This window comes from Tasmannia lanceolata, unplaced genomic scaffold, assembly GCF_043159265.1.
Source record: "Tasmannia lanceolata isolate RefF3 unplaced genomic scaffold, GAP_Taslan_0.1 ptg000006l, whole genome shotgun sequence".
Lineage (NCBI taxonomy): Eukaryota > Viridiplantae > Streptophyta > Magnoliopsida > Canellales > Winteraceae > Tasmannia > Tasmannia lanceolata.
Genome location: NW_027518683.1, coordinates 49,221,112 through 49,247,811, shown reverse-complemented (window position 1 = coordinate 49,247,811; position 26,700 = coordinate 49,221,112). Strand labels below are relative to the sequence as shown.

The following is a 26,700-nucleotide window of genomic DNA, read 5'->3' as shown; positions in this document are numbered from 1 at the left end:
CCTCAACAAAAGAAATAAAGCAGACACTTTTTTTCCCACTTTCGCCCCCTCTATTCTTCCTCCTTAAGTTTCTCTGCTCTGATCACTCACTCTCTCTCTCTCTCTCTCTCACAGTGTAAAATGGCGATTCTTCTCTTCTTCTTACTCTTCTTTCCATATCTCTTCCTCCCCTCAAACGCTCAGATGCCTGGTAAGCTTAAAATCCCCCTACCACTTTCTATCTGCATTTTCCTTTCTTTGCCTTTTATTCCACAACCCTTTTTTTTCTTATGGTTTAAGCTTTTACCATCTTACAAATGTAAAGGTTTATGAGCATGTATGATTTGTTGGATACCCATGTTGTTGTTCTTGCTCTTTGATGTTGTTCTTTAATTAGTTTAAATAAGTTATATATATAGAAATGGATCTAATGGGTAAATTCTCAAGTGGGTTCTGTAATTCAACTTCAATTCCATTGTTTTTAGTACACATCAAAGTTTGCCACCTTAGATGTTTTCATTTTTGGTGAATATGAAAGAGATGTTTTAGATTCTGAGTGATTAATGTCTAGAAAATTTGGGTGCTGCTTGTCCTCCTATCATTTGTAATGTGAATATTGCGCATTTTATTAATTCAAATTAAAATGTAACAAATATATGATAGGAAGAACAATACTAACCTAATTTTTGCATTTTTTTAGTGAATATGCAAAAGTTCTAAGAAATTGAGTGATTAAATCTCTGAAAATTTGTGTTCCTCTTGTTGTTCTCTCATTTGAAATGTGATTTTTACGCATTTTTTTTTATGTAAAGAAACAGAATCAATACCAACTTTGTTTTTTGAATTTTTAGTGAATATGCAAATATTCTAAGAAATTGAGTGGTTAAATCTCTGAAAATTTTTGTTCTCCTTATTGTCCTCTCATTTATAATGTGAATAGTGCACATTTTCTACATTTTTTTCACCCGGAATTTATCTCTTGGTGTGTGTGTGTGTGTGTGTGTTTTTTTTTTTTTTTTTTTTTTTTTTTTGGGGGGGGGGGGGGGGGGGGGTGGGGGTGTGCACCTCAAATTTTATTAATATGAAAAAAAATTACGAGAGGACATAGAACCTTGCCTCTAACCCATCCCTTTACAATAAAACCCACTTGACCATAAATAAGAGTCACACATTTTGTACATGTAAAAAACAGAAAGAGTGATCAGCTTTGGAAAGAATTCAAACTGTTGACTTCTTGAGAATTTGTAAGATGTTGATAGTGGATCATTGTGCCTTTGTATTGAGGAGAGGGAATCAGTAGATCATCTCTTTTTGCATTGCAAATTGGCTAGAGGAGTTTGGAGAAGTGTCCTTTCAAGATTTGGGATTTCTTAGGTCTTCCTTGAGAAGCTCATTGACCGGCTAGACGGATAGTCTGTGGTCCCTTGGAAGGAAAAAGGGGAGATTCTTTGGAATGTATTCCTTCTAGCTACCATATGGGTTTTGTGGAAGGAGCACAATGCAAGGGTGTTTAAAGGCTTCTCTAAGGGAGTGCTATTCATCTCCACCAAGGTCACGGTTCTTACTATATCATGGGTGAGGAGTTTACCTAGCTTCCAGTTTGTGTCGGCCTATGACCTTTGGTATGGGTAGAAGGAGATTCATAATGACATTGTTCGGGCGCCTAAGATCGTTCAAGCATGGGTTCCCCCTATGAGCGGCAATCTAAAGCTCGACGGGTCTAGTTTGGGGAATTCTGGGTCGTCGGGGAGTCCTTAGGGATGAGCAGGGCTCTGTGATTTGGGCATTTTCTGGTCCTATTGGAAAAGTCTGATACTAATGAAGCCAAAATGCGAGCGGTGCATCAGGATATCAAGCTTCTTGCCAATACAAACCTTAATAATGTGGTGATTGAAGGGGACTCTCTTAATGTAATTAGATGGCTTAGTGGGTCTCATTCGTTTCCCTGGAGATTCGCCGCTTCTTTGATGAGATGTTGGATAGATTGAATGGCGCAGCGGTTTCTTTCCTTCATGTTCAACGCTCAGCTAATGATGTTGCTGAAGAAAATGTTTACAGACAAGAAAAATAACCATCTCTTCAGCAACATCATTAGCTGAGCGTTGAACATGAAGGAAAGAAACCGCTGCGCCATTCAATCTATCCAACATCTCATCAAAGAAGCGGCGAATCTCCAGGGAAACGAATGAGACCCACTAAGCCATCTAATTACATTAAGAGAGTCCCCTTCAATCACCACATTATTAAGGTTTGTATTGGCAAGAAGCTTGATATCCTGATGCACCGCTCGCATTTTGGCTTCATTAGTATCAGACTTTTCCAATAGGACCAGAAAATGCCTAAATCACAAAGCCCTGCTTATCCCTAAGGACTCCCCAATGCCAGACGGCCCAGAATTCCCCAAACTAGACCCGTCGAGCTTTAGATTGCCGCTCATAGGGGGAACCCATGCTTGAACGATCTTAGGCACCCGAACAATGTCATTATGAATCTCCTTCTACCCATACCAAAGGTCATAGGCCGACACAAACTGGAAGCTAGGTAAACTCCTCACCCATGATATAGTAAGAGCCGTGACCTTAGCGGAGATGAATAGCACTTCCTTAGAGAAGCCTTTAAACACCCTTGCATTGCGCTCCTTCCACAAAACCCATACGGTAGCTAGAAGGGATACATTCCAAAGAATCTCCCCTTTTTCCTTCCAAGGGACCACAGACTATCCGTCTAGCCGGTCAATGAGCTTCTCAAGGAAGACCTAAGAAATCCCAAATCTTGAAAGGACACTTCTCCAAACTCCTCTAGCCAATTTGCAATGCAAAAAGAGATGATCTACTGATTCCCTCTCCTCAATACAAAGGCACAATGATCCACTATCAACATCTTACAGATTCTCAAGAAGTCAACAGTTTGAATTCTTTCCAAAGCTGCAGCCCAACCAAAAGCACATATCCAAGGAGGAGCTTGGATGCCTCATACTTTAGCTACTTTGGAGGGAACAGGGCGAGGAACAAGATTAATTTAGAGTGATTTAATGGAGAATTCTCCAGCCGAGTTTCAGATCCAAACCCTTTTGTTTGATCTAGATAGTTAGATATAGCAACCTTCCAAAGTCTGCAAAAGGCATCCAACCAGATCAAGTTCCCAATCAAAGAAGTTTCGTCTGAAGATGAAGATAGGATTCCAAATCACCCTGTTGTCATTGCACTTGAAGTAGTCCTTAACCAATGGCTCTTTAGAAGAGGCCAAATAGAAAAGCTCAGGGAATGAATCCTTAAAAGGGGAGGGTGAACACCACTTATCAATCGAGAATCTAATCATGTCTCCAGAGTATACTCTAAATCCGACCCCTTCTGAAAACTTATACATGTCCCTCAATCTTGATTATGCATGAAGTTGTCGTTTTTTCACATGAATTTGGATTTACAGAGCCAAAAGGAATGAAAACAAGACTATCCTCAAGAGCAATACAGCTCTCATCCTCACTCCTAGTCTATCCTTGGAGAGAGTGGTGACTTTAAATGAAGACTCTTCCAAGTAATGAGATGTGTTTTTCTCATGATAAGTTACATTGTTGACCCACAACTTCTCCTAGATGACGAAACAAACCTTATTTGAGAACACCTCTGACCACCCTGTAATGTTTATCCTTATGGGAATAAACTTTATGAACAAAACATGTGGATTTATTGAACATGGCTATCAGATGAGGAAACAATGGAGAATCAGGTTATAAAACATGCAATGTTGATCTCTTTTTTAAGGATTGTAGGTAGTATATGATTGTAGAGCCGTGACTACCGTCACTTGTTGCGGAAGACAAGTGACGGTAGTCATGACCCCAATGGGTTGACCTTGTTCCAAAGGGCTGACCTTGTTCCAATGGGTCGACCTTTTCGAAGTCACGTAGATTATTTTTGGGGATGTATGTAACAAATAAGTTCTGAGCAGATGCGCTTCTTACAGCCGTTTATCTTCTCAACCACATACCCTCCTGTGTCTTGGTTTTCAGAACCCCATATCACCTTTTATCGAGGATTGAAATTTCCATTTTGATTTCGGTTTCGGCCGCCGAAACCAAAATTTTAATCCGAAATTTCAGTCATTTCAGCTGAAATTTAAACTGAAATTTCAAAATTTCGGTCCCTACTGAAATCCGAATTTTTCGGCCAAAATTTAAAACCTTGCCTTTTATGTCTTGCAGAGTTTTTGTTCATTGTCCTTCTTTGTGCCTCGGTTAATAGTGTTTATCTAGGTTATTCTCTCACACAAATATGGTGCAAGTATTATTATCCCATTACTGGTATGTATTTTGTTACGAAGGATGTCACGTTCTTTGAGCCTACTCCTTTTCTTCACATGATTCTCTTAAGAAGGAGAGTAGTGGTGTTGAAGAGAGTTATATTCTTGATCTTTTGTCAGTTCCTTCTCCTGTTATTCCTTGTACTACTACACTTGATGCTCCTCTCACCGATTCCTATGACAACCATAATCTTCCTATTGCTGTTTTGCAATGGTACTATTAGTTGCACTTAGCATCCTATTTATAATTTCGTTTCATATTCATCTCTTCCCCTCACCTTTTGTTCATTTGTGTCCTTGTCTTCGAGACTGTTTGATAGGATATCTCTCACCCAAGGTGGAAAGAGGCAATGATGGATGAGATGAAGGCTTTGAACAAAATGACACGTGAGATGATTACTTTACCTAATGGGAAGAGAGCAGTGGGGAGAAGATGCGTGGGTATTCACAATCAAACATAAAGTTGATGGCTCTGTAGACAGATACAAGATCTGACTACTAATGAAATGGACCCGGGCTTTGTTATTATCATTGGAACAAAAGACACTTCTAACTTCTTACAATAAACTTTTTTTTAATAGAAACTCACTATCTCCTCTTCAATGTCCTCTCTATCCTTTGCCATCACCGCATCATGGTTTTAAATTTCGGCCGACGTACCGAAATTTTCTCTGAAATTTCGGATTTCGGCCGGGACTGAAACTGAAATTTTAAAATTTACACCGTAATTTCCACCGAAATTTCGGTTTCGGCTGAGGCCGAAACCGAAACCGAAATATCAAACGTTGTTCCTCATCAACTGGTTCTTGTAAGAGTTGGATTTATTTAGGGAATTTGTTTCTTTGGAGTTGTAGTTCTTTGAGTGACACATATTGGAAAGCTAAGATCTAGTTACTTACATAGTGTTTTCTTTCATGGTTGTCTTTATAGAAGTAGAAAGAAGATTTTTTTGGAGTTTCGAGCATTTTTCTATCTGAATGATTGGTAGTTTGAAGTCTCTTCTGAAGATTGTGGAGCCTTCCCTCTCTCTCTCTCGCTCCTTCTTCTTCTTCTTCTTCTTCTTCTTCTTTTTTTGCATATGGACCTTGATACTCTCATACTCATGGATCCTGAAACAGGAGTGGAAACATTGTTAGTGATTTTGCATTTTCAAAATCATGTATATTACATGTTTTAGTGTTTTGGAAAATGTTTTATCAAAAGCGTTTGGGAAAAAGAAAATGTTTTCTTGGAAATATTTGCTTTTACAAAAGGATGTAGAAGTGTAGTTGAAAAGATAGTTCCACATCGGATGAGAGAAAAGAAAGAGAAGGGCTTATAAAGCACTACCTTTTCTAACTCTTGTTGATTGCACATTGGGTTGAACCCATGGTTGGACCCGCGGGACGGTGCAACGCACCGTTCGCACACGCGCACGCGCACGCGCGCGCGCGGCGTGGGCAATGGGCTATAGGGCGCATAGTGGCGCTTTATTGGCGCTTTTTTAGGCGCACTTTGCACTTCGCACGTACGCAACGTCGCGAGGAGCGATTGGAGCCTTTAATTTTTCCAGATTTGATCTGCACCGTTGGATCAAGATGAAGGTGGACCGGTCAAATGGTTCGCAGGCCCATCAAGCCGAATGGTTCAGTTGGGTTGGGCTTCGGTTCGGGCCTAACGGTCGGCCCAACGGGCCCATGACTCCAACGGTCAAAGGGTGTGATCAAATGGGTTGTGTCCCTTCCCCCAACGGTCATGTGCCAAGGGGGTGCGATCCACACCATAGATGGTTGATCTAACGATGACTGGGTTGGAGAGAGGATTTACTCAAACCAACAGTCACCTCTAGAATCGATCAGGACCATTCAATATCAATGGGTGCGATCTAACGGTCAGATTTCAAACATTCTGGAAAGGTGCCCTGTAGAGGTGTTTTTCACACTGAAAAGACATCAGATGGTCTATAAAAAATGTGCAAACTTCTTATTTCATATAGAAATCGAATTGGCAATTCTGACTGATTTTACACTCTCTTCTACACTCCTACAAAAATCCCAAGTATTTCTACATACTGTTTTCCTTTTGTTTACTGTTCTAGATACTGTTTTTCTGCAGAAACAGAATCTAGAGATTTCTCTAAGGCTTGAAATTTCGGAAGGGCATTTCGGGTTTGATTCCGCTAGTGCTACGCGTCATCAAACATTAGTAGGGCTTCCCTACTAGGCTTCATTGTATCTTGGAGGCAATTCGCGGATCCCCTTTGCACACTACTAGTGGGGGCGAATCTTGTCTTAAGGAAAGTGATATCACGCCTTGAAGCAACAAGTTTCTGTTTTCTATAATCAACAGTACCCTCAACAAATTTTCCAACAATCTTAAGACAAGAATTTCTACTGTTGTTTCAATGGCACTTTATTCAGTTCGTCAAATGACCCAAGACTTTGTCAAACTCGAACGTTTCGACAAAGGAAATTTCAAGCGCTGGCAGAAGAAGTTGCACTTCATTTTGACATCACTCAAAGTGGTCCATGTTCTCACTACTCTAAAGCCGTCAGCAAATGAAAATGAAACTTTGGCGGAGGCTCGTGCAAGGATGAAGTGGGAACAGGATGACTACATTTGCAAAGGGCACATCCTAAATGCTATGTCAGATATACTATTTGACATATATCAAGGCATGGGATCAGCAAGTGAAATCTGGAACGCACTTGAAGCCAAATACTTGGCGGAAGATGCCAGTAGCAAGAAATTCACTGTGAGTCAATTTTTAAATTTTAAAATGGTAGATGATAAGTCTGTTATTGATCAATTACATGAAATACAACATGTAATTAATCAAATACATTTGCAAGGCATCCTTCTTGATGATTCCTTCATTGTCCCGTCAATTATTGACAAACTTCCACCAAATTGGAAAGACTTTAGAAAAAGTCTAAAACACAAGAAAGAGGAAATGTCTATTGAAGACTTGGCTCAATGCCTCAGGATTGAGGAAGAGTCAAGAATCAGAGACAAGAAAGAAAATGAAACTGTATCCTCTAAGATCCATTTGGTGGAAAATGTCAAGAATTCGAACCAACAAAGAAAAGGCAATTGGAAGAGAAACAAACACCCTGAAAAGAATACTAATAAGAATAAGAAAAGAAAGGGTGCTTGTTTCAACTGTGGCAAACCAGGCCATTACAAGAGTGAGTGCCGACTTCTTAAGGATAAGAAGTCGGGTGCACCAACAGACAAAGAAAAGTTTGTCGCCATGATTTCAGAGGCAAATATGCTTGAAGATGGCAATGATTGGTGGATTGACTCTGGTGCGACGATGCATGTCTGTAAAGACAGGAGCCTGTTTTCAACTTATGAAACAGTTGAAGATGGAAGCGTGTTATACATGGGAAATTCGTCGACAGCAGAAGTCAAAGGGAAGGGCAAGGTGGAACTTGAGTTCACATCCGGCAAGCGACTCACTCTAACCGGTGTCTACCATGTACCAGAAGTTAGAAAGAACTTAGTGTCTGGAAGCATTCTCAACAAGAATGGCTTCAAACTTGTATTTGAATCTGACAAGTTCATTCTTTCTAAGGGGGGTACCTTTGTTGGGAAGGGATATATGTATGAAGGGATGTTCAAACTTAATATCAATAAAGTGAATGTCTTTGCTTATGTTTTGGATTCTTCTTTATCTTTATGGCATAATCGTTTAGGACATGTAAATACTAGGAAAATGAATGATATGGTTAAGTTAACCTTAATTCCTAAATATGAAAATGACTTAGTAGATAGATGTAAAACATGCATGCAAACCAAGATAATCACGAAGTCATTTCCTAAAGTAGATAGAACTTCTAACTTGTTAGATTTAATTCATAGTGATGTATGTGACATTCATAGTGTTCCCACAAAGGGAGGTAAAAAGTACTTTGTTACATTTATTGATGATTATTCTAAGTAGTGTTATGTTTATCTACTTAGTCATAAAGATGAGGTTTTAGAAAAATTTAAGATTTATAAAACTGAAGTAGAAAACCAATGTATAACAAGCATTAAATGTCTCAGATCAGATAGAGGTGGTGAATATCACTTTCCTCATTTCTGTGAATCAGTAGGCATAGTCCATGAAACTTCTGCCCCTTATACACCACAACAAAATGGTGTAGCAGAAAGGAAGAATAGGACACTTACTGAAATGATTAATGCTATGCTTGTTAATTCTGGTTTAAATAAAAGTTTTTGGGGTGAAGCCTTACTTACAGCTTGTCACATTTTGAATAGGGTACCAAGTAAGAAATCTGATATAACCCCTTATGAATTGTGGAAGAAAAGGAAACCAAACTTAAGTTACCTTAAAGTTTGGGGTTGTAGATCTATAGTTGAAGTCCCTAAACCTAAGTTAAGGAAATTAGGTGAAAAGGGTATTGAGTGTATCTTTTTGGGATATGCTAGTCACAGTAAGGCCTATAGGTTCTTAGTTATAGAACCCAATGATTTTATAGATGTCAATACCATAATTGAATCTAGAGATGCCTTTTTCTATGAAAATAGGTTCACTGCAATTCCTAAAGAAATTGAACCTACAACTTCTGTAGATCATCCTTTAGAATCACAAACAGAAGTTGGTGAACCTAGTGTACAACCTAGTAAAATAAGAAGAAGTTCAAGAGATAGAAGGGATAGGAGTTTTGGCCCTGACTTTGTAACCTACCTGGTAGAAGGGACAAGGGAAAAACTCCAAGGTTCTGTCTTGTTAAACTTAAGCATAGAAAGTGACCCTCAAACCTATGGAGAAGCCATAAAGTCACAAGATGTTGCTTTTTGGAAAGAAGCAATTAATGACGAAATGGATTCTATCATGGGTAATAAAACTTGGATTTTGGTTGATCTACCACCTGGGTCTAAACCTATAGGATGTAAATGGATCTTCAAGAAGAAGATCAATGTAGATGGGACCATAGAAAAGTTTAAGGCAAGGTTAGTTGCCAAAGGGTTTACTCAAAAACCCGGTATTGATTACTTTGACACATATGCACCTGTTGCTAGGATTTCTACCATTAGAGTGTTGATTGCCATTGCTTCCATATACAAACTTCACATTCACCAGATGGATGTTAAAACCGCATTCTTAAATGGTGAACTTGATGAAGAAGTGTATATGGAACAACCTGAGGGATTTATTCTGCCAGGCCAAGAGCATAAAGTATGTAAGCTTATCAAATCTTTGTATGGGCTTAAGCAAGCCCCTAAACAATGGCATGAAAGATTTGATAAAGTCTTAGTGTCAAATGGTTATAAGATACATGAGTCGGATAAATGTATATACAGTAAATTTAAGGGCGGCAAAGGTGTTGTTATTTGTTTATATGTTGATGACATGTTAATTTTTGGTACCGATATTGCAAGCATTCAAAGTACTAAATCATATCTTTCTCAAAACTTTGATATGAAAGATATGGGTGAAGCTGATGTGATTTTGGGTATTAGAATCATAAGACAGGACAATGGTCTTATTCTAACACAATCACATTATATTGAGAAAGTTCTTAAAAAGTTTAACCATTTTGAATGTTCACCCATTTCAACACCTTTTGACCCAAATATAAAGTTGTATCTTAATACTGGCAGGACTATCTCTCAACTAGGGTATGCTAGTGTAATTGGTAGTCTTATGTATGCTATGACTTGTACTAGGCCAGACATAGCATATGCTGTAGGTAAACTTAGTAGGTTTACCAGTAATCCTAGTTTTTCTCATTGGAATGCAGTCTATAGAGTTTTAAAATATTTAAAGAAAACTATAGACTATGGTTTATGTTATAGTGGGTATCCAACTGTAATAGAAGGATACTCTGATGCTAGTTGGATAACTGAGCGTATAGACCATTTATCAACCAGTGGGTGGATTTTCACCCTTGGTGGGGGAGCAGTCTCCTGGGCCTCTAAGAAACAGACATGCATAACAACTTCAACTATGGAAGCAGAGTTTATAGCTCTGGCAGCATGCTGTAAAGAGGCGGAATGGCTTCGGAATTTGTTATTGGAAATTCCGTTATGGTCTAAACCAATGCCATCGATCTATGTCCATTGTGATAGTCAGGCCACACTATCAAGGGCATATAATCATGTTTATAATGGTAAGTCCAGACATATAGGACTTAGACATAGTGCTATAAGAGAGTTACTTACTAATGGAGTAGTAACTATTGATTTTGTGAGATCGAGCCAAAACTTGGCCGATCCATTCACTAAAGCTCTTGCAAGAGATCTGGTGTGTAAAACATCATTAGGGATGGGGTTAAAGCCATTAACCAATAGTCACCAATGATGGAACATCAACTCAACACTTGAATAAACATCAAGTCTTGAGTTCAATGAGTCCAAGTACATCATATGGAGTGATTGCAAGCACTATAATCTGTATTATTTGCCATCCCAAGGTAAAGTGCTTGGTACCTGTAATGTTTAAAAGGAGAAGGCTGAGTATTTAAACTCTTAATAGGCTTATAACATAGTGTTGGAGTGTTTTAGTTACAGGGGCACTCTTGATAAGCCTACCTATGTGAGTGTGGAAGTGGTGCCGCTTCCTATGAGACCTGGCTAGTCTCTAGAGCGCTCATGAAACCAAGATATAGACACAAGGCCAGTACATGTGTCGGTTTTAGAAATTGCCCAAAGAGGTGAAATCTTGTGTGTGAGACGTATCCGGTTAACCAAATAGAATAGCTAGTTCAAAGATACGTCTACTATGCAATTCTGGTTAACTTTGATATGTCCTCACTAAGTGAAGGTTCAAATCGAGAGATACCTTCATCTATGCATAAGATTTCCAAGCCTGATGAGAAAATTTTCTTTGATTTTGAAAATGGTGGGGGATTGTTAGTGATTTTGCATTTTCAAAATCATGTATATTACATGTTTTAGTGTTTTGGAAAATGTTTTATCAAAAGCGTTTGGGAAAAAGAAAATGTTTTCTTGGAAATATTTGCTTTTACAAAAGGATGTAGAAGTGTAGTTGAAAAGATAGTTCCACATCGGATGAGAGAAAAGAAAGAGAAGGGCTTATAAAGCACTATCTTTTCTAACTCTTGTTGATTGCACATTGGGTTGAACCCATGGTTGGACCCGCGGGACGGTGCAACGCACCGTTCGCACACGCGCACGCGCACGCGCGCGCGCGGCGTGGGCAATGGGCTATAGGGCGCATAGTGGCGCTTTATTGGCGCTTTTTTAGGCGCACTTTGCACTTCGCACGTACGCAACGTCGCGAGGAGCGATTGGAGCCTTTAATTTTTCCAGATTTGATCTGCACCGTTGGATCAAGATGAAGGTGGACCGGTCAAATGGTTCGCAGGCCCATCAAGCCGAATGGTTCAGTTGGGTTGGGCTTCGGTTCGGGCCTAACGGTCGGCCCAACGGGCCCATGACTCCAACGGTCAAAGGGTGTGATCAAATGGGTTGTGTCCCTTCCCCCAACGGTCATGTGCCAAGGGGGTGCGATCCACACCATAGATGGTTGATCTAACGATGACTGGGTTGGAGAGAGGATTTACTCAAACCAACAGTCACCTCTAGAATCGATCAGGACCATTCAATATCAATGGGTGCGATCTAACGGTCAGATTTCAAACATTCTGGAAAGGTGCCCTGTAGAGGTGTTTTTCACACTGAAAAGACATCAGATGGTCTATAAAAAATGTGCAAACTTCTTATTTCATATAGAAATCGAATTGGCAATTCTGACTGATTTTACACTCTCTTCTACACTCCTACAAAAATCCCAAGTATTTCTACATACTGTTTTCCTTTTGTTTACTGTTCTAGATACTGTTTTTCTGCAGAAACAGAATCTAGAGATTTCTCTAAGGCTTGAAATTTCGGAAGGGCATTTCGGGTTTGATTCCGCTAGTGCTACGCGTCATCAAACATTAGTAGGGCTTCCCTACTAGGCTTCATTGTATCTTGGAGGCAATTCGCGGATCCCCTTTGCACACTACTAGTGGGGGCGAATCTTGTCTTAAGGAAAGTGATATCACGCCTTGAAGCAACAAGTTTCTGTTTTCTATAATCAACAGTACCCTCAACAAATTTTCCAACAAACATGACTCAACACGTTCCAAAATTTAGGACAAATATATTGATATGGGGTCCCATACCATGAGATAAGGCACATGAATATAAATCAAATACCATAAAACTTGATTAGATTAGCTTACAAGATGAAATTAATAACAAACGTAAAATATTATCTATAGCACCCGTGTATTCAAAATTATAATTGCAGATATGTGACACTAACAAGCAAAAGGCACGATCGTTAATTCGAAGAGAGAAATTTTTTTGAGTGATGATAATTATTTTAATCAAGACGAGTTAAGTATCTGGTAGGAGTATTGACATCATAGTGTCAGACACGATTTGTTGGGCCTAGACAAGTATCTTGGCGTTATAAATGTGGACCTATCATCTCTATGTTTCTTCCAGGTCCTATTTGCCATTTTTTCTGCTCCTAAAAAACAATAGATATAAATATGTGTGCAAAAATGTGCACACAGGGTTATAAATATGCTTCAAGAAATTTAACATAGCTCTCCTTAATTCTCAACAGATCTAAGTGAGATCAATTCCCTTTCAAACGTGACCCATTCGCCTCAATTCTCAATGGATCGAAGGAAGACCACTTTTGTTTGATTCTCCTTCAAAAGTGATCCACTGACACACAACTATTGAACAGACAGATCCCACAGCTAGAGATCTCCACAAACTTTTTAAAAGCCTCGGTCTCTAATTTTCAGTTTTTAAACCCATATCTTCTAAATACGCACCGAACACCTAAAATTGGGAAATTATCACTATAATTGTCTTCAGATTAAGATCTGTCATATCATATGGTACCATGTTGAATCAATTTTATGACATCAAGCATGTGGTTGCTGCATCATCTCTACGACTGATGATGGCAATATTAACCTCATAGTTCCTCTTTGATCCTTGGTTTAAGATTACAGATTGGGAATACCAGAGTTTGATCGATGTTGGATTAGGTCTTGTTGCTAGATTCTATGTTTATGTAAAGAAATTAAGGCTAGAAAAGAGTTAATCATTCAGTCGCAAGGGATTGTATTAATAGGAAAGCACTTATGCAAAATCACATAGTACCTCTGCCCAACCAACCAGGAATACGGTGAAAAATTTAAAATTAAATGACATTCTTTAAAATAAAATGACATTCTTGCCCCTGATATCTCGACAGAAATCAGGTAGGGTGGCATTCTGACATCAATTAGCATGTGGGTGACTCACAGGTTTTAGGTGTTAGTATAAAAGATTAAATAACGCCTTCTCCAACGGCTTAAGCTTTTGGAGTAGTAGGTTGTTTTCACATGGTATCAGAGCAAAGGTCCTGGGTTCAAATCTCCCTGATAGTAAAAATCCACATGTAATGGCCAACCCAAAAGAGGGGCCACATGTGCCACGTGTTGGCCAACCCTAAAAAAGAGGGGCCACACGTGAGGGGGAGTGTTAAAGTATAAAAGATTAAATAATGCCTTCTCCAACGGCTTAAGCTTTTGGAGTAGTTGGTTGTTTTCACAGTAGGTACCATGAGCACACTGAATTTCACATGGTTCCAGCATAGGACTGGAAATTTGTCAAAGTCTAAACTTGACATTAATTCTGTGGCTAATAATTGGGCCTCGTAGCATTTAGTATGACCATTTATGCAGATAATTTTTTTTCTACATCCTTGGGTATCCAACCACATTCATGTGACTATGTGATCTGTACATGGTACAATATCCATGTGTCCTTGCGATGTAGGGATGTTATCTCTTCTTGTATACCATCCTTACTCTTAATGTTTTATTGTTATTGACTGATGAAACAAGAAGCCTCTAGCTGAAACACGCGGAAAAGTTGAATTATAAAATGTTTTGTAACCATTAATTTGATCAGGGCATTGTAGATTGTTGAAATCTTGGAGTAAATTTGTTTGGATCCGTCTACTAAATTTGGGTAGCAAACACATCAAACACAACTAGGATTCCATCATTAGGGCCATGACAAGTTTTGGCCTCTTTTACTTTCTCTAATCACTTTTCAAACAAATTGGTGCTAATCTATCTAGCATTGCATTGTTTTGATAAGCCATTATTTTGTTTGTTCATGCTTATTTACTTGATACTGGTGTTCATTCTTTTTCATGGCCTATTACGTTGTCCATTTAAAAATCTTTCTGCTGGGTCATGTTTTGTGTAAATTTTATTTGATAGACTTGGAATCTTGATTTTTATTTTTAAAAACCTTGATTTTAAAACCTTCATTCTTTTTCATGGTCTATTACACGGTCCATTTAAAAAGCTTTCTGCTTTATCTTGTTTTGAGTAAATTTTATTTGATAGACTAGGAACCTTGATTTTCCATTTTAAGCAACTTCTGGCTTAACATATATGATCATGTGGAGTAGGATTTGTTAGCATTGACTGTGGAGCTAAGGAGAAATACAGAGATGATCTTGGGCTTGAGTGGATTCCTGATAATCAGTTTCCATATGGGGAAACAGCTACTACATCTGCTGCAAGTGGGAACCAGAAACAATATATGACACTCAGATATTTCCCTGCCGATAACAGGAAGTATTGTTATATATTAAATGTCATGTCAAGAACTCGATACCTTGTAAGAGCAACCTTCTTATATGGGAACTTTGATAGTAGTAATGTTTATCCAAAGTTTGACATCTCCCTTGGAGCAACTCATTGGTCAACAATCGTCATTTCGGATGCTAATACCACTGAAGTTATAGAGCTGATATTTTTGGCTTTGTCTCCTACAATTAGTGTTTGTCTATCTAATGCTACAACTGGGCAGCCATTTATTTCTACCCTTGAGCTTCGACAATTTAATGGTTCCGTTTACTATACAGATTTTGAAACTAAGTTCTTTATGAGTGTCTCTGCAAGAATTAATTTCGGTGCGGAGAGTGATGACCCAATCAGGTATGCCTTTTATTATTTGTTTCTTAGAGATATTTTGTGGGAAAGAGTATCAAATTGTATCTTTATTTGGATGCTTGTCTGGGTATTGGACCATTTCCAACAATTCTTTTGAATGGTAGAGATTTCATTAAAACCAACCCAAACTAACCAAAAGACCGAAGTGATCTAAACAAGGAAAATAAAAAATAGAAACACAGAAAAGGGAAAACACAAATGAAACCACTCTGAACTCCTCAAGTGGGGATGTGATCAAAAGTTGCAATCTAAACTGTCGCTACTATAGAACGAGAAAGATGATTAGCTTCAGAATTAGCCGCACGCCAAACATGATGAATCTCGATATCATGACCATCACTCTTATCAAGAATTTTTTCAATGGCATCAGCAAATCTCCAAGGATAGAAAGCACCATCTCTAATCCAAAAAACTGTATTGAGAGATTCCCCCTCAATAATAAGATACCAACTGGACACTACTATGAAGAGAGTGTACCTCGACCTCGTTCGAATCTTTTTTTCCTAATAGTAACAAAATAGGCCCCATGACCTCACTCTCAGAATCCCTGAGAAGAGCCCCCAATACCTGCTGGACTCGGATTGCCTAGGTCCGACCTGTGAAATTTTAGATTCCAAAACCCCAGAGGAGGACTCCACTTGGGATTAGGACACTCCTTTTTGCATCTGCTCACCTAAATTAACTCCCAACAGGGTCGTTGCTCAAATGATCACAATTGAAAAAGATACGCCTTTGAATGTTGTGAAAACCTCTATACATGCAAGTACTCTCATGTACCTTTTATTCTATACTAGCCAATGCAAAGCCCCAAGAAAAAGGTTATATAGCGTTCTACCTCTAGAAGACTACGGGGCAAAAGGCCCATGATTCAAAAAGATCCGCAATGAGCCCATAAAGAACCCAACAAACTCCGAAGATATCGAAGATGAAATATCCCCGAAATCTTCATAGATGAAATACCTTATCTTACACATGAAATTACAATGGAGCAGCAATTGGTAAATAGTCTCAACTCTCAACGCCTTCTAAACATAAAGCACTGTGATTGATGATTGTCATTTGTCTAGGACAGAAATGATTGACGGCGAGAATCTTATTTAGATAAACTGAATGTGCTACAACCTAATCCGGTCAGAATTAATACTACTATGAATATTGGAATGAAATGCCGAAGGAAGATCAACGTCCAAGAGATAACCCACTGCTTTACGACCATTTCCAATCCTCTTATTTGTTTCCAAGTCCTGAAATACCCAATGGGTAGGAAAGAATGTTATGCTGCAATTTAGAATGGGCAGGAAAGACTACTAACAGATACCGAATTTGTAGATAAACCAGGAACATGAAGATCATCGAAGGGACAAAGTGATTATTGGTTTTGATGTCTCCTTTCCCAGAAATTGAGGATAAGAAGCCATTAGCTATTATCACTTTGTGACATCCTGAGAGCAGGTTATATGATTGCATCTCTATTCTTTGGGCTCTGATACCATGTTGGAAGAATTAGCGAAGAGAAAGTGAGTTAGGGAAAACTCTCCCTCCCTTATGTATTTATATAAATACAAGAGAGGTACAATGACAACTATGCCCTTAGGCAAATACACTATATCCAACATTTCCGACTCTTCTGATTGAACTTAAGTGGTCGACCATATAACTCTCAACACGTATCTCGTGTGTAGAGTTTTTCTGCAATAATCACACTTAGTTTTCTTTATCATCAACTTTCCCGGCCCTTCTGATTCCCCCCTTTCTCCCTTTGGATTGAGTGAAGGATGATACTGGGGCTGAATGATCAATGGTGTGACGTTTGTTGCATAACCTTTTTTCGGTTATTCTCACTATCTCTGTTGTTAAAATCATACGATTTATTATTTGAATCTTCGTGGGTTGAACGATTCAAAGCAGATGAAGAATCTTTTTCGTAAATATCTTACGATTCAAGTACGATTCGACTTTGAATTGTTCGATTTTTACGATTCTTTTTACGATTCTGTCTATTGGATTTTGAGAACTGATTGTGATTTCAAAATGAAAATCATTTTAAAATGCTTTGTTTATTGGTGGCATTTCTTTGTATGATGATTATTATAGATTTGAGCATGTGCTTTGTTTACTGTTGTGATTGTTATGAGAGATTAGAGAAAGAGAATAGTGAGTTAGGGCTAAACTCCCCCACTTAAGTATTTATATAAGAAGAGCAAAACGTACAATGCCAATAATAACCCTATGAATAATACTTATTCTAACACACTCCCCCTCAAGCTGGAATGTATAAATTATACATTCCTAGCTTGTTATAGATATCGATCAACTTTGCTTTACTCAATGATTTTGTGAACATATCAGCCGACTGATCTGCAGAACGAGTGAATACAGTACATATCTCTCCCTTCTGAGTCCTTTGACGAATGAAGTGGCAATCGACTTCAATGTGCTTAGTGCGCTCATGAAAGACTGGATTTGTCACAATGTAGATGGCAGCCTTGTTGTCACAATACAACTGTGAAGGCGAAGAAGATACGATACCAATCTCAGACAAAAGTGATCTCAACCAGATAATCTTTGTACTCATGTGTGCCATCGCTTTGTATCTGCCTCAGCACTTGACTTTGCAATGACGTCCTGCTTCTTGCTTTTCCATGATTCCAGGTTACCTCCTACAAAGGTACAATATTCGGTAGTTGATCTCCTGTCTGCAGGAGACCCAGTCCAATCACCATCAGAGAATCCCTCAATTCGCATATGACCATGTCTCTTGAATAATAGGCCCTTTCCTGGTGCACCCTTCAAGTATTTAAGGATCTGAACCACTGCATGCCAGTGTGATGTACGTGGGGAGCTCATGTACTGACTGACTACCTCTACAACATAAGATATATCAGTGCGAGTAACTGTAAAGTATATGAGCTTACCCGCCAGTCTTTTATACCTGCCAGGGTCTTCCAACCGGTCCCCTTCTTCTGGAATTAGTTTTACATTGGGATCCGTAGGCACAGATACAGGTTTTACTCCAAGATTCCCTGTCTCCTCCAACAAGTCCAAAACATACTTCCTTTGTGACATAGAAAAGCCACGAGAGGAATATGCCACCTGTATCCCAAGAAAATATCCGAGGCGTCCCAAGTCCTTTGTAGTGAACTCTTTTTGTAAGGACTTCAGCTTCTGTATTCCCCCTGAATTACTACCTGTGATGATGATGTCATCAACATACAATCAATAGAAAGCAACCCGCTGAGGACTGATGACCGAATACCGAATGATCTACATCGCACTGTCTCAGGCCAAACCGCATAATGGCCTCACTGAATCTCCCAAACCATGCTCGTGGAGACTGCTTCAAACCATACAGAGATTTCTTCAGGCGACAGACATAGGTGGACATCTCCCCCTGAGCAACATACCTTGGAGGTTGCTCCATATACACCTCCTCATGGAGGTCGCCATGTAAGAATGCATTCTTCACATCTAACTGATGAAGGTCCTCGCCATGATTGACTAACTGCAAGGGCTAGAAGAGCACGAACATAGGGTATCTTTGCAACCGTAGAGAAAGTCTCATTGTAATCGACCCCGAACGTTTGAGTATACCCTTTAGCCACTAGACGTACTTTCAGTCTCTCAATAGTTCCATCAGGCAAATATTTGATAGAGAATACCCATCGACAGCTAACAAATCTAGCACTAGAGGGAAGAGGAACCAGATCCCATGTCTGGTTTGTATGTAGAGCACCCATCTCAAGATCCATGGCAGCACGCCATCCTAGGTGAGCAAGAGCCTCAGCTAGAGACTGTGGTAACACAATAGAAGACAGAGACGACAAAAAACTTTTGAAAGCAGGAGTTAGACGATCATAGGAGACAAAATTAGAAATAGGATGTGCAATAGGGTGAGAACGAGTACGAGAAGCAATAGGTGAGTCAGAAGCAACTACAGGAGAAGGTAGAGAAGATACTTGTGTGGATGGTAATGGGCTCTCTGCCTGCAAAGACGCTGTCTCGAGTCGAGTAGGTGGGAGCCAATCTTTGCGTTGACGCCTCTGATAGTGCTTTGTAGTAGATGGTGGAGCCGATGGTGCAAAAGAGGAATCGGCTGGAATAGCCAGAGGCTCCGAAGGTGGTGGAACCGGGGCCAGAATTGAGTCAGGAAGCACAGGAAAAGAAACTGAAACCTCGGGTTCCAGAAGAGTGGAACTAGGCGTAGATGGAGGACTGAAAAATGGCTCAGACTAAAAATGTAACATCAGCCGACACAAACCACCGATGAAGACGGGGACGATAATAGCGATAGCCTTTCTGAGTACGAGAGTAACCCATAAAGACATAGCGTTCCGACTGATGATCGAGTTTGTCCCTACCAGGACCTAAATAATGAATAAAACAGAAACACCCAAAGACACGAGGTGTGAAAGGAAAAGGATCTTGCTGAGGATATAACACCTGAGAGGGAGAATCACCACGTAGGACAGACGACGGTAGGCGATTCGCAAGGAAGCAAGAAGTCAAAATTGCCTCACCCCAAAAGGTCTTAGGGACCTGCATCTGAAAGAGTACGGTGCGGGCAACCTCTAGTAAATATCGCAATTTCCTCTCGGCCACACCATTCTGCTAAGAGGTGTAGGTACAAGAGGACTGGTGAAGAATTCCATGAGAGGAAAGGTAATCCTGAAAACCATGAGTACTGAAGAAAAACTCCCGAGCATTATCAGTGCGTAGACATTTAATGTTACAACTAAAATGATTCTTTATTTCAGCATGAAAAGTTTGAAAAGCAGAAAAGACCTGAGAACGGTCCTTAAGCAAATACACCCACGTCATACATGAATAATCATCGTTAAATACTATAAAACACTTGAATCCATTATTTGACGCGACCCTAGAGGGTCCCCATACATTAGAATGAACTAAATGGAATGGACATGCAACTCGACTAACGTCTCAGGAAGGAAAAGACACCCGGTGGTGCTTGGCGAGTTCACAAGACTCGCACTAGGATGATGAAATAGAAGCAGGAACTAAGGATGTCTGCTGGAGCTGCTGAAGTGATGGGTGGCCAAGACAACAGTGCCACTTGAAGGTGTCCAAAAAGCTATGCAAAACAGTAGTAGAAGGTCGGCAGTCAAGACGATAGAGGCCATCCACCTCGTGACCCGATCCAATCATCTTCCCAGTCGAAAGATCCTAAAACAAACAATAAGAAGGGTAAAATGAGATTAAGCAATTAAGATTTTTCGTAAGCTGACTAACAGAAAGTAAACTGAAAGGTGACTTAGGAACATACACTACAGAAGATAATGGAATACTAGGAGAGGGACACGTGTTACCAACACCAATAATGGGAGTAGTGGACCCATCAACTAGGGTAATGGTTTGATAATCAGATGGAAAAGAGCGAAAAGATGAGAGCTGAGATGAGTTACCAGTCATGTGATTTGAGGCTCCTGAGTCAATAATCCAGGACCCGAAGCTACAGAGTAAAGTCGTGGGTGAACTACCTGGCTGAGAAAAGTCAACAGTGAGAGGACGAGTACTCAGACGAAGGCGTTGTAACTCCTCATAATCCGCCCTAGTGAAGTTGAAGGAATCATCAACAGGTGCAGGGGCAGCACTAGATGGAAGAAGCCTCAGAGGAGCTAGCTGTCGTGAGATGTGCTGTGACCGAGACCGACGAAGCTCTGGATGAAGAGTGTAGCAAGTCTCAATCTGATGGCCATCATGCTGACAGTGGGTACAATATGGACAACCACATCCACCACCAACTCGCCCACGGCCACAGCCTTGTGGAAATGAACTACCACACGAACATACCGACTACCACTATCGTAGGCAGCGAGAGCAGAACTATTAGTAAGAAGCCGCGACGAAGACTCGCCAAGGCACTAGGCCTCGGTTAGTGATGGAATGGTGCAAGAACCAAAAATATGATGGCGCAGATGAGTGATCTCAGGGCCAGGCTGTCAAGATAGTGGACCACATGAATCAGTTCTCACTGTCGGCGAAGAACGCTAATGTCAGAGGTAAGGAGCATGAATATGTCAAGCTGTTGACAAAGAGAAACAAACCGGCCATAGTGAGCCTTAAGGGACATATCGCCACGACGCAGCCGCATCCACTCAAAATATGTGGCACAAATGCGTGAGGTTCTCAACCTCAGAATACATCAAAGCAATGTGATCCCAGATCTGCTTCACGGTCGGTAGAAGAATCATGGTAGAAGAAATAGACGGTGTCAAGCTCTGCCAAAGGAGAGTGCGAATCAGTGCGTCCTCCTGTTCCCAACGAGCGTAGGTAGGATCTTTAGACGCTGGAGGATCCTGACGAAGAAAACTGACCTTGCCCCGTCCAAGAAGATATTGTCTCAACCGCAACTTTCCATGATAAGTATTGGTCCCATCAAGCTTAGCAGTAGTCAGTTGTGGGTTAGATCCCTCCACAGGTGCCAAGGTAGGAGAAGATGAGGTAGTTGGGCACGGACCTCAATGGTCATGCCTAGAGAGGGATCCACAATGACAGGTGGCTCCATAATGAAAAAAAATGACGGAGAGAGAGACACCCACAACAATCGAACACACAGACGGGAAAAGGAGAGATGGAGAGACCAACTAGTCGAAATAATGGCTCATATCGCGGCTCCGCGGACAAGGGACACGAGTAGAGAGGGAGCCATCGAGAAATCGAGACGAAGCCGCGAAGGAAAGAACAAGAGAAGTCGTCGGCCTCTTCCTACAACGACCGTTGTTTCAGGATTCCCGGTGGACTCCCTTATCTGCTCGTGTAGCTTTAACCTTGATAACACGGTGAATCACTTCTAGAATTTCCTTGAAGCAAGGTACCATGCTCCGGAAGTATTTGAGTCCTTGGGAATCCTCAATATTTGCTATAGGAGGATTCTCAGGTTATTTGGGCAAGGTGATAACCTGAATAAGTCTCAATGGGCTCCTCCTAGATCCCACTCGGGCTCTTGGGTAGCATCGAGGACAGGGATACCAGAGCGTGGCGGTTGGAATTCGGGGCCAGAAGAATCCCTGGTCGTAGAGCCTCTGAACTTAACCGTCGTTTGCCCCTACTAGCATTGACTAGATGTGTCCCAAATGTCAATACAGAAACTTTAGTTTACGAAACGCCTGTAGAAAATGCTTAGACTAACTTGGCCCCAGCCATGGTGTGGAGGCCTAAATCCTCTCACGCTGATGTACGTGCTGACCCCTTAGCCCTTGAGGTTCCAGCTTCTTTGGTAGAGGAAAGAAAGAAATACCTAAAGAGCTGCCTCATTGGAAGCTTGAAAGCTGGAGCTTGGCTGCTGGATGATGTATGGGAATGGGCTAAAAAATGTTGGGGCCTGCCGGAATTGCAAAAGCCCTTTTCTATTAATTCAGTGGATATCCTTTTCTGTTTTGAGTCAGAATCATAGGCGACTGCCATCCTCAGGCGTGGAGGTGTTGCTCTGGGAGGGCTTCTTTCTTCCCTCCAGCCGTGGTTTTCAGCCTATAATAAGGGTGCTAGAACTATCAGAATTAGATTTTACGATATTCCTCTTCATGCCTGGTCAACGTCAACTGTGGAGTCTCTTGGGCCAGGTGATCCAGACCCAGCTTTCTGGAAATCATGACCATTGCATGTCTTTTGCCTTAGCCTTGGTCATAACTCCCCTTTGGAAATCTATCCCCTCATCCATTAATCTAAGAGTGGATTCGAGCATTTATTCTGTTGGAGTTAAGATGATTTCTGAGGATAGCATTAATAGTTTGGCATTGTTGGTTATAGGGGAATCAAGCAGTAAGGATAATTTGGATGTTTGTGAGGGCACCGACCAAATCTCCGGCGTCTGGCTGCCGGCGATGGCTGTCTCACCTGAAAAGGCGACGGACGCTAATCCCGATACCTTCGACCCATCCAGGGAGTCGTTAGTGGGCCCCGATTTGAATTTTGAATAACCTAAGCCTTCCGCCACCAACTCACCCAGATTGTCAGATAGTAGGATAGCTGCAGTGCTTGGAAAGTGGGGCCAGAATGGAAATCGATTGACACGGAAAACATTAAATGCAGCAACTCGTGGCGAGAAAGGAAAAGCTTTCCGAAAGGATGTTGCTGACAGTTGTACTCTGACTTTAGCTAAAGAGAAAAATGCGCTAAAGATAAAAACTAGATTTAATAGTGAAAATAAAAAATTAAGTAAAAGCGCTCAAGTACAGGAAAAGGCATCGTACCCCGTAGAAGTATTAACTCGGAAATACAGGTACTAGCTACTCGAGGTGGTCTTTCAGTGTTTACAAGAAAACTCAAAGGTATCTCTACGAAAGATGATCATAGGAGGAGGAGACTGGTTGCTGACACTCAAAAGCTCCTTCAAAAGTTCGACACCTCCAGTTCGCCAGCTATGTCAAGAAAGGGACTGGCTTAGGGTGGAAATTCTCCGATCGCCCAACATTTTGTATATGAAGCTGCAGATATTGAGCTCCTGAAAGATCTTCGCTATAACAAAAAGCTTGCTAGAAAGGAGTCGCCTACCCCTTGTGAGACTTCTCTTAGCCCGTTCAAAAAGTGTTGGGCCCAGCTAAACAAAAACCTCTACTAGCAACACTAGTCTTGACAATAATTCTGAATCGACAAGTGATAAGGAATTGCAACTACCTCTCCTTGACCTTCCCGTGTTCAGTAAAGTCTTAAAAAAGGAAAGACGCACCCGCCGAAGCCTCTTGGAGGAGGAAAGAAAGTCTGTTATCAAAGACTTGGAGGATAATCGATCCAACCCGAATCCTAAGGTATATGTTACCTCGGTTAGTGGGGATGCTAAAGTTAAGGCAAAACAGGTTGATGATAGCTCTGACGATTGTGGATCGTTCTCGGAAGAATTCAAAGATTTGTTATCGTTGGGGGATGTATTTGGGATTCAATATGATGAAGACTTGGGGGCAACCAAAGACATGTTTCTTGCAATGGAGGTAAGAGATAAGGAAGAGAAGAAGATAAGAGAAAAAGAAATTAAAAAGAAGATTGGAGAAGGTGTCTAAGCAACTAGGTTAGAGTTGGACACTGATTTCTCCCTCAGTATAGTGCCTGATGGAGGTAACGAAGTTTTGATTTAATCTGATGACTTTTGTTGAAGTTCAAAATTTGGGTCGTAGTACCGTAGAGGTTAAAATCCATCCATAATCATTCAACATACCTCCTGTTTAATAGCTTTGTGATTTGTCTGTCGTTATCCAGAAGTTTTCGACCCTTGTCTGGATACTCTAGTTTTGCTTTGCTTTATTGGAGGTCTATATCAGTCCTGGAGTTTTAGAGTTCAATTTGTAAGGTTTAGAAGCTTGAAGTTTTGATAGTTCTTAGGAATTTCAGTTTACCTGTAGTTTCAAGAGGTCCAGAATCATGCACAGCTCAAAAGGTACAGACGAAAGGTTTGAAAGAATGCTATGAAAAGATGTAAAAAGAAGATACTATAGAATAGAGGAAAGGAAAGATTGTGTTCCTTTGCAACTCATTTTTGGTACTTATCAATTGGTCTCGGGTATGCCCGGGCCAATCCATCTAAATATTTTGTAATGCAGGATGGGACCCCTGGTCCCGAATGCAATCTGAATATTAATGAAATTTGACATTTTTAAAAAAAAGAAGATCAAGAGAACTGTAATAAACCAACACATGATTGTTGTGAAAATACTAGGGTTGTAAAATAGGGTTAGGGTTTTAAAAAAGGGTTTTGGAGGCGTAGGAATGTCAGATGGGGCAAGGGGGGGGGGGGGGGGTCATCGGGGGCAGGAGGGTTCACGGAGCAGGGTGGGAGTGGCTCGTGGTTCCGCGGGAAGAGGAAGGGCGATGGGGGATGTCGCGGGGGGTGCTGGGGTTGCCAAGGGGGCAGCAGGAGGTGGGGATGGGGGTGTCGCGAGGACAGGGGATCAGAGAGTGCCGTGGGGACAGGGAGGGGTGCGGGGACAGGGAGGGAAGCAGGGGGGGTCTGGTGAGACCGGCGGGGCAGGGAGGGAAGCAGGGGGGTTTGGTGAGACCGACGGGGCAGGGAGGGAGGCGGGGGGTTCCGCGGGGATAGGGATGGGTAGGGGAGGTGTCGACGGGGCAGGAGGGAGGAGGGGTGATGTCATAGCCTCATAGGGCCAGGAGGGGGGGCTGGTGAGGCCGAGGGGGGCTGGTGATGCTGAAGGGGCCGGAGAAGATGAAGAAGAAGATGATGGAGAGGGGTGGTGGTGATGGAGAGGGAAGGTGGAGACGATGGAGGTCAATGACTGTCCCTAGGGATCGCAAACCCTAGCGCTCTGATACCATGTTACGAGAGATTAGAGAAAGAGAATAGTGAGTTAGGGCTAAACTCCCTCTCACTTAAGTATTTATATAAGAAGAGCAAAGTGTACAATGACAATAATAACCCTATGAATAATACTTATTCTAACAGTGAAAAATTATATAATGATTTATTATATGATGAATGTAGTTTGTGCTGTGTTTAGTAATTTATTGTGCAATGAATATGGGTTCTGCTTCAGATTACTAATCATGGAATTTTATATTTAATTTAATATTTTCAAATGGAAAATAGATAATTACTCATTTTATTTCTATTTTTTACCTTTTTATATTTTTAAATATTTTTCTCATTTTTATATATAAATCTGAAAAATCTTACGACTTATGATTTGATACGAATCGAACCCTGTTACGATTTACGATTCGTTTCCGATTTTCAGAACCTTGTCACTATGAACTACAGAATATACTACATCGAATGAGGGTACATCATCTCTTCCAAAAATCTTAACATGAGTCAGTTCATACTCATCATCTAGTCTAGCTTGGAAGTCAAAGATTCTGTTTTATGCAACCTGTTCCCGATGCCTTTCTCAACCCTGTTCAGTATCTCGTTTCATTAATTGGTAGTGATCTAACTCTTCTTACAGTCTTTGAAGAGTAGAGTAATACATTGACATGGTCTTTTCCCCGTCAGATATGGGAGACTTCTTGCCCTCAACTGATACACCAGGGTGATGTTCTTGTTCTGCAAGTAGGTTTGGGCTTCCTTGTCCCATATTTCTTGTCTTTTTAAGAACAAGTATCCCCTATTAATGCGCGACAACATGAAATTCATTCACTAATGCATTGCCATCAGATTGAAATTCTAATTTGTTATTTTCACTTGGAACTTTGATTCTACCATTAATATCTTCCAATTTTCCTCTTCCCCCGATATATTCTGGCAGGTTGAGACAACTCGAGTTACTTCCATCAAACTTCACAGTGGTGATCGGCATATGCATTAAGTCACCATGGTTTCCCCCAGACTCATTTGTTGGAGTTCCATACCTGATAGAAGTAGCTTTAGAGTCTGTTCTCGCCGATTGATATTTATGGTCTACGGTGAGAAGGGGGGTGTTGAGGATATTTATGTTTTATTTAATGTTTATATGAAGTTTGGGCATATTTTTTAGTAATTAAGGCT

At 40.7% G+C, this 26,700-nt stretch overlaps 1 protein-coding gene across 1 annotated transcript in view; it reads left to right on the top strand.

Annotated features, from left to right (window-relative positions):
* The window catches only part of LOC143880440 (putative LRR receptor-like serine/threonine-protein kinase At1g67720), a 45,341-nt gene continuing 18,641 nt past the window's right edge, over nucleotides 1–26,700 (top strand). The window contains exons 1-2 of the mRNA XM_077383456.1: nucleotides 1–190; nucleotides 14,708–15,239. Coding sequence (XP_077239571.1) covers nucleotides 121–190; nucleotides 14,708–15,239 — 602 coding nt within the window. The 5' untranslated portion in view covers nucleotides 1–120. The remainder of the gene's footprint in view (nucleotides 191–14,707; nucleotides 15,240–26,700) is intronic.